The 9,232-nt window shown below is 42.9% G+C and overlaps 1 protein-coding gene across 1 annotated transcript in view; it reads left to right on the top strand.

The window, feature by feature from the left end:
- Nucleotides 1-9,232, top strand: part of LOC108797551 (lymphoid-restricted membrane protein) — a 64,546-nt gene that overhangs the window by 33,688 nt on the left and 21,626 nt on the right. Inside the window, exons 20-22 of the mRNA XM_018569162.1 lie at nt 3,680-3,720; nt 6,336-6,425; nt 6,689-6,791. Coding sequence (XP_018424664.1) covers nt 3,680-3,720; nt 6,336-6,425; nt 6,689-6,791 — 234 coding nt within the window. The remainder of the gene's footprint in view (nt 1-3,679; nt 3,721-6,335; nt 6,426-6,688; nt 6,792-9,232) is intronic.

Below are 9,232 nucleotides of genomic sequence, written 5' to 3'. Positions count from 1 at the left end.
GGGTGTATGTATCAGGCCATCAAGTGAACTTTTTGTCCCTGAAGTTGATGTGTTGGAAGCAGACCAGAAAAAATGGACAAGTGTAAGAATTTGACTTTACCAAGGACCAAATTGTGATATCTAGACGACTGGGTCAGAGCAACTCCAAAACTGCAGCTCTTGTGGGATGTTCCTGGTCTGCAGTGGATCAAAAGTGGTCCAAGGAAGGAGAACTAGTGAACCAAAAGGGTCATGGGATGCCAATGCTTATTGATCCAATAGAAGAGATACTGGAGCTCACATTGCTGAAAAAGTAAATGCTGGTTCCTATAGAAATGTGTCCGAACAGACACAGTGCGTCGCAGTTTGTGGTGTATGGGCTGCATGGCTGCAGACCGGTCAGGGTGCCTATGCTGACCTGTGTTTACCACCAAAAGTGCCTACAATTGGCATGTGAACATTAAAACTGCACAACGGAGCAATGGAAGAAGGTGGCCTAGTCTGATGAATCACGTTTTCTTTTAAATCATGTGAATGGCTGCGTGTGTGCATGTTGCTTACCTGGGGAAGAGTTTGTACCAGGATGCTTTATGGGAAGAAGGCAAGCCGGTGGAGGCAGTGTGATGCTTTGGGCAATGTTCCACTTGGAAACATTGGGTCCTGCCATTCATGTGGTGTTACTTTTGACACGTACCACCTACCTACACATTGTTGCTGGCCAAGTACACCCCTTTGTGGAAATGGTATTCCCTGATGGCAGTGGCCTCTTTCAGCAGGATAATGTATCCTGCCATACTGCAAAAATGGTTCAAGAATAGTTTGAGGCGTTGGCTTGGCCTCCAAATTCTCCAGATCACAATCCAATCAAGCATCTGTGGAATGTGCTGGAAAAACAAGCCCAATCCATGGAAGCCCCACCTCCAAATTTAGAGGACCTCAATGATTTGGTACTGATGGCTTGGTGACAGATACCACAGAATCCCTTCAGAGGTCTAGTGGAGTCCATGTCTTGATGGGTCAGGGCTGTTTTAGTGGCAAAAGGGGGACCTACTCAATATTAGGCAGGTGGTCATAATGTTATGACTGATTGACGTATGTCAAAATTCCTAAAGAGGGAACCCACAAGAGAGAACATTTAAAGTGGACCTGTTATCAGATGTATTTTTTTTTATGTTAAGCACAAGCATTCTTAGTAATGTGTCAGTGTTGCACTTCGGGTATTTTTTACCTCTCACAGAGATCTCCGTATACCCCCTGACAATACCCTAATCTGCTCTTCTTTCCGTAAGGATGGCACCATCTTTGTTTAGGCAGTGGCACTGATGCGTTACTGAGCATGCTAAACGTACCATGAAAAAATAAAACTGATGCTCACTGCACTTTAGGAACTAAACTTTGATCTTGAGGGAATACATTTCCAGTGCTGATCTGAGCAGCAAAATGTATCAGTGGGCGATGCCATGTATTAGTGAAGCAGATATAAATTGCACACTTTTGAGAAGGCTCAGATCTTTCTATTGGTAATGATTTTAAAGCCTACAATATTTAATGTACAGTATACTCAAAGCCCCTCTACAAACTGGATGTGGAGTATGGAGTCCCCAGTTTAGAAGCCTATAACGCCATTCATTATAAAATGGGTTTAGAGTGTGTGTATAATAACTGCTGCTTTTCTGAGTACTAAAATGAATACATAAAGAAAAAAAATATTGTAATAAGCAATAATTGATACCATTCATTTATGCAGTTCATGGGCTTGCAAAAAAAAAGTATGAAAAAGATCTACTTGCAAATAGAAAAACAATGCCTAAGGAATGCAGGTGGGGAAGGGGTTAAAAAGAAAGTAATTTGTTAATAAGGAGGGTAAATAGGAATATCCAGAAGCTGGCTTGAGGAGCAAATTAAAATGATGTAAACCTGAACACCAGCAAAAATACATTGTAACAATCTAGGAGTAAATGAGACCTCCAGCTGTTTTCCTGGCTGCATCATACAGGAGCCGCTGTCGGTGCTTCTTATACACAGAGCGGGACCTGGCTGTGCCACCGACGACCAAGCCCCTCCAATTACACCAGGAGTGCCCCACTTGTCAGAATACAAACAAGGATACTACCGCTGCTGACTTGTTCTTTTTCAAGTTGCAAGCTTCATCCAAGCCTTTATCCTCACTACTTCTTAATGCTTAGTCTCTCACCCAAAATATACATGCAGCCAGTGCTTTTAGGACATACAGGTGAAACTCGAATAATTAGAATATCGTGCAAAGTTCATTTATTTCACTAATGCAACTTAAAAGGTGAAACTAATATATGAGATAGACTCATTACATGCAAAGCAAGATAATTCAAGCCGTGATTTGTCATAATTGTGGTGATTATGGCTTACAGCTCATGAAAACCCCAAGAACCCCAAATCCACAACCTCAAAAAAGTAGATTATTACATGCAATCAATAAAACAAGGATTGTACATAGAACAATATCGGACCTCTGAAAAGTACAAGCATGCATATGTACTCAGTACTTGGTTTGGGCCCCTTTTGCAGCAATTACTGCAATTACTTTTGCACAATATTCTAATTATTCGAGTTTCGCCTGTACTTGTATCAGTTCGGTGGCTGTTGTAGGTGGGTGCAGGAGCCTCTTTTGATTGAGTTGGGCAGTGATTTCCTGTGTCGGAGTGCTGGAAGACCCTGGGTAGCATATCTTATCCAGAGCTCGGCAACTGTCAGACCAATCTACTGTCGACTGGTGGAGTGGGAAGAGTAAGTGCTTAGGAGTTTAATGTTTGTACTAATTCAGTGGTTGCTGGCCCTGTTCTGGTAATCTTACATGGAAGACTTTACAGTAATGTTTGAAACCCATATAAAGCTGCTCCATGTTTAATGACAACCACCAAACACCAGCATGCAAGGGTACATTTTTTTAATGAACACATGCAGAGCAGTTCTAGGCCTTGTATACCATCACTCTGCTCACGCTCTCCACGGCGACCCCATCCTGCTTTTACCTCCTAGCAATGTCTCTGTGACCTGATGGGTCCTTACCTTGAGCCTTCCTCCATCCACCTCCACCAAGCTGTATGTGTAGCAGTTCCCACATATTACCAAATATTATAACACCATTTATTAAAGTGTTATTGAAAAACTTGTGATCTGTAAATTCTCAGCATGTTTTGCCCTGCACGTACCAATCGGGAACTGTTTGGTGGCAGTGATAAAAAGGGGATCAGGGCTTTCTCTGGATTTGATATCAGTTGGAGCTTCGGCTAAAAGATTGTGTCTTAGATCTGAAGGTGAGCTCTGGGGTGTCATTAGACCTGTATTACAGCAATGTAGTTGGGAGGATGTTAGTAAGTTAGCTCTGGTAGGTCTAGAGGTGAAATGAGGTGACAAGTTCTCTCAATGTTCTTCAGGAGGAAGGAGGAGGATTTTCCCTTAGATAAACTTTACAGTCACCAAGCACATGCCTAAGAAGTGCAAGGCTTACTCACCAGCAGGCTAGTCTGTGCCAACCATGGCCCCAGATTAACCCTTCTCTCCAGGCAGGATTGGGTGAATGATGGATCTGTAGGCCTGCCTTGTAGAGCAGATACTTGGATGATGAGCACAGAAGGCACTTTTGAAAGCATTGTCACTTTCAGTACTGAGAAGGGCGAACATACAAGAGAGTAAAATAATTTTATTTCCCACATTTTTGCAGATACGATCAGTTTGCTGGAAGGAAGACTTCTGAATTATCAGGTAAATCTCTAGTGATAAGATTTTAATGAGCTCAAATGTTTGTGTGCTTTGGGACTTCAGCTTGTATGAGAGCAGTGTGACCAGTGAGCTTTTTATAGAGCATTTGCAGAGCTAAGGATGAGCTGCTTTGAAGCTTTTTAAAGCACCCTTCAACTCCAATTTGGGAATGTCAAACACAGATCCTAACGGGAATGCTGACTGTCACTTTAAACAAGCTGGAGACTAGCAGACCATTAGGATCTGGAATTGAAGGGTGCTTCAAGAAAGCTTGTGGAAAACTTGGCATTCACACTGCTTATACAATCTAAAGCATGTGTCAACTAGTTTCACAATGGAGATCGATGTCAAGATGAAGCCCTGTCAACTGCCATCTCCTGTCCTATTAAACTGACTGACCGCCAGGCCGTCCCTATGAAGCAGCCTGAGGCGGTTGCCTCAGGTGGCATCTCATTGGAGGAAAGGGGGGAGGGGGGCGCAGCCACGGCCACAGCATCCCAGGATGCTAAGAGTTCTTGGCAACCTTTGATGCTCACATCACTGGTTGCCAAGAGCTGAGTAGGTCGCTCTGACTTACATCCCACCGAGCGTATCCTGGAAACCAGTGATGTCAGTGCGTTGGATTGGATGCCAGACAGAACTGCTGACGGCACTATCCTGAGGCCTCCGCCACCCCAAAACCCCCTTTCACGGATCGATATCGCCTCGGTAGTGATTACCATAGGGACAGCCCTGCTGGCAGCCATAGCTTTCTTATAAGGCAGGGGACTGTAATTAATGTGGCTTGGCCATGAAATATATGTAAACCCAAATTCTTTTTCTTTTCAGTATGTTTAGCATCATGCCTCACTGTGCACAGTTTTATTAAGCATGTTACTGTTTTTTTAAATATGTTGCAAAGCTTCTTCCCTGGCACTTCCTGTTACAGGCTGACATGGCTAAGCCACCGGCTCTAAAGTAGCGGCAGCGTTGTCAGCCTGCACTGTGAGCTCCATCAGTTGGTCATTGGGCTGCCTATCTGATAGACTTGATTGATTTAGGACTTGTGTACACTTTGTCAGGCTCCTGGTAACATAGTGAAACTAGGTTCAAGTGGGCACCCGGGGGGTTGGGAGGGTTCTGGTAAAGGATAGTAATGATCCATACATTTTTGACATCTGTAAAAAAAAAAAAAAATCGAGGCAACTGGACTCGCTGTATTTTTCTTGAAGATGTTTCGCTGGTCATCTGACTAGCTTTCTCAGTTTAGAATTGAGAAAGCTAGTCGGATGCCCAGCCAAACACCTTCAAGAAAAATACAGCAAGTCAGTTGCCTTGATTTATTTTTTATAGATATACCATGACCTGGGTGAATGAAGGCATTCACAGACCGCTTTTGATGACACTGATGGGAATAAAAGGCCGGATATACTGAAATAAAACATTAGAGAGGGAATTTAATTAAACTGGAGAAGACAAAATCAGGAGCAGCTGTGCATAGTAACCAATCGGCTTCTCTCTTCAGCTTGTTCAGTTAAACGTTAAAAAAATGGAATCTAGAAGCTGATTGGTTGCAGTGTAGAGCTGCTCCAGATTCTTAGTAAATTTCCCTTTTTATGAGTTTTCATCTCTGATGCCTCTAATAAACCTGGATGCATATTGTACATAACTGTATAACATTTTGCTGTCTTTTAAATAAAATGTGCCGGACAGATTAGTGTGATGGATTTGAATCACCTGATTTTTCAATGTCATTTAATTGCAACCTTCTTTAAAGGAGAACTATGAGGTGAGTGAAAATCCCTCATCCTCATAGTTCGAGCCGATGTGTGACAATGAAACTGTCACACATCGGCTCAATAGATCGGGAAGTGAGCGAACACATACCATAGGTCGCTCACTTCTCGATCATCTCCACTGTCAGTCACTGCTCCCTGCAGGGATCCCCCCTCCCTGCTCCGATCCTCCCCTCCCTGCTCCGATCATCCCCCCCCCCGCTCCGATCCTCCAGTGCTGATGACTGGCGGGGGAACGGACAGGTCAGGGGGCGGGCACAGCTGGCTCTGCCGCTAGGTAGGCAGAGCCAGCTGTCACTCACGCAGCTGGGTGGATCTTGACGGTAATGTAGCTTGCGATTATACTGAGCTTTGGGTCACGGGAGGACGCTAGTATATGACCTCCTGTGACCCTTAAGAGAACTATGGGGAAAAACACTTACCCCATAGTTCTCTTTTAACTGAGTATGTCTTATAATTTTTAATTTTTTTTTTAACTTCATTTCCTTTTATGCGTGCTGCGATTGTGAATGTCTTTTGATTTTATCACTTGTTATCACAATGTTCTAAAACTTGCATTAGAAAAAGAAACGTTCTATTCTAAAAGTAAAGACAATTGAATCCTGAAAGTCTCATGTTTTTTTGGTGAATTGCTGACTATTGATTTGCCTGATTTGTGTGGGTTCGTCCAATCGGCAGGGGAAGATACAGTTCTGGAATCCAGGTCGATAAATCCCCCCAAATGACAAATTAGCAATTTGCCGGACGAGATGAGACTTGTCACACAGATTCCTTCATCTCTAATAAAATGTGTGGGGAAAAAAAATGAAATTTGAGCCTAAAACATTTTCTGTCTCTTTGCAGCGTTCTCATCAAAAGCTCTCGGGGTCCCTGGATGATGTTTCTGACCTGAACGCCGCGACTGAACAGTCGCTGGCACATGGCGAGGAGGAGGTGGGTGCAGCATGACGGATCTCTCGCTAAGTGCTGCGCACGGTCTCTGTTTTCACTACATATAAACAGAGTTCGCTCTGCTGTCAAATGGACAGTAAACGAGTCTCTGCAGATGATCCGGCGTGGTTCGGAGGCGATCGGTAACTTGCACAGCCAGGAGCAGCTGGGGTGGGATCAGATAACTGAGCGAGGAGTGAGGCGGCCCATAAAGCAGGGGGAATAAATTATTTGTCAATGTACAAACATTTTCCCTTCCTTTACAGAAAAGTTGCATTTACGAGGGAATTGGTCTCCAAGAAGCCATCCGGTTATTTGGACCTCACAAGACCAGCGCGGACAGTCTGCATGAATTCTCGCCGTTATTAGGTAATAGCACAATGATTCATCGCTGTCTGTTAGGATAACGCAGGATTTGGGGTTTATTCCTGCCAAGGATGTTTGTATTCGAAATGTTTTACTCATTCTTGCTGCAGTGTAGTTGCAAAACGTTTTTCACAAACTTAAGAAGACTAAAGTAGACCTGTCATTGAAATGTTCATGTCAGATAAATCCACAGCAAGGTCTGCATTACCAGATTGCAATTCTACACTATATGGCAAGAGGTTTGTAGACACATCATGTCCATATGAGCTGGTTAGAGATCCCATTCCAGACGTATTGGTATCAATATTATGCCCCCACCTCTGTTAAATTTGAACTTCCTCGACTCTTATGGGGAGGCTTTCAACAAGATTTTGGAGTGTCTGTGGGAATTGGTGCCATTTGTGAGGTCAGGTACTGATGTTGGATGGGAAGACTTGGCTTTCAATGGGCCACCCAATTCCCAAAGTAATTCAGTTGAGGTCAGGGTTCTGTGAAGGCCACTTGAGTTCCATCATACCAGACTGGTCACTCTGTGTCTTTTATAGAGCTAGCTTTGTACACAGGGGCCCAGTCATGCTGGAACAAAACAGAAAAGGGCCTTCACCAAATTGTTACCACAACTAATGTCAAAAATGTCTTTGTATGCTGTAGCATTGACAGTACCCTTCACTAAAACACCGAAACTTTTAGAGAGGAGTCCACATCCTTTGGCCATTATAGGAGGTGTGATGGTCCACAGGCATTTCCCATTTTTAGTGTATGTTGAGTAAAAAGAAAGGCTGTTGAGCTCCTTAATGCCTGTCAGTGGTCACATGATTTCTTGATCGCAGGAGCATCTTCAGTGTTTCACATCATTAGAGAAACTGCGAGATTTCTATTGTATCCAATCTGCATGGCCCTGTCTGGTAGATTTGCCTTTGAGATGAGAGGATCTGCAAGGACACAAGTAGGAAGCAGAACCTGCACTTGAGATAAATGATTGTCCTTTGAAATATGGCACTGGCTGTGGACGGGAATGATAGGGTGTCACAGATTCCTGTATTGCAACAGCTGTGTGCCAGTGACAGCCCAGTTCCATTCCAGCTCTCCCAGATGGTCCATCAGCTTCATAGCCTACAGTCCTGCTATGGTGTGTCTTGTAGTCCAATGCAACCACAATCCTGTGGATGACTGTCTGCTGTGAATGAGAGCCTGTCAATATGCAGGTTGTGTGCATCAAAGTGTATCTAAAGCCAGTTTTAGATAAAGAGTGTTAAGGGGCTTGAATCCCATCAGATATTTTACTCTGTCCCTGTTTAGGGATATATATATACGATCTATGTGTCCTGGTCATCATTGCATTGGGATTTGAAAGCAAGAGAAAATGCCACAGTTTGTGTTATTACCAAAGCAGGAATATAGGGGAAAATCTCCCAGTGAGGACACATAGATCCTGTTATGGTGACAGCTGAGAGGGGAATTTCCCTTCATTTTGGAGAGATTTCATCTTCATTATGTATCTAAGATACTGTCTATAGGGCATTTTTCTTCTGTTGAGATCATGAAGATAAGAGGTTCAGCAAGTTGAAGAGTGACGTGTACTGCATACATTGTACAGATTGCTGAAACAATTCTAAGAAGATACACAGGGTGATTCAATAAAGCAGCTGCAACACTTTTCTGGCACTATGGCCATATGACAAAGTCCTGCAACACATTTATGAGTCATGCAACCATTTATTTCCGGTTTCTCATGCATGTGAAAAATTCTAGTTGTTTTGTAGTGCGTCACTTTTACTTTGTGTTGCTGTGGCTGAGACTGATTAAAAAAGAAATACCGCCATATGGAAAAGAGGTGATTAAAGATGGCCTATTTTTTAAATGTTTTGCCGAAAGTAGGTTTTGTACAAATAGAGCGTCAGTTCTGTTGTGACAGATTCATATACACTTTGCCATGTACACGAATCTGTCGTAAGTTGTGCCGCATGGACAGGAGACAGATTTCTAATGAGTGTCTATAACATTCTCTACAATTGCCTGGACAGTGTATAAATGCTTGGTATATCAGGATTCCCTGTTTACAAACTTTGATGTTACAGGTATCAATTTAAAAACCCTATTTGAATTAATATACTGTTTTGTACTATTTTGTAACTTCATGTAAATTAGTGTTTTTTTTTTTGTTTTTTTTTATTTCTCAGCTGTCAGTTTTTGTATGCTTTGTGTAGCAGGTGTGTGTGTGTATAGCTGTATGGCGAATGATGCAGGCAGTGGGTTTTGATATGTAGAAATGTTGTTGTGGTATTGGCTTTTTGGAAGATGTAAAAAAAGTTTAAAAACTTCTAAACGACTCAATGCAAAATAAAAATTTTGGCTTTAGATATACTTGGTGTGTTTTTTAAAGAGGACGCGCGCGCGCACACACACACACACACACACACACACACACACACACACACACACAC

The sequence above is a fragment of the Nanorana parkeri genome, unplaced genomic scaffold (genome assembly GCF_000935625.1).
Source record: "Nanorana parkeri isolate BGI_ZX_2015 unplaced genomic scaffold, ASM93562v1 scaffold1295, whole genome shotgun sequence".
Lineage (NCBI taxonomy): Eukaryota > Metazoa > Chordata > Amphibia > Anura > Dicroglossidae > Nanorana > Nanorana parkeri.
Note: the sequence above shows the minus strand (reverse complement) of the source record. Positions and strands in the feature narration are given on the sequence as shown.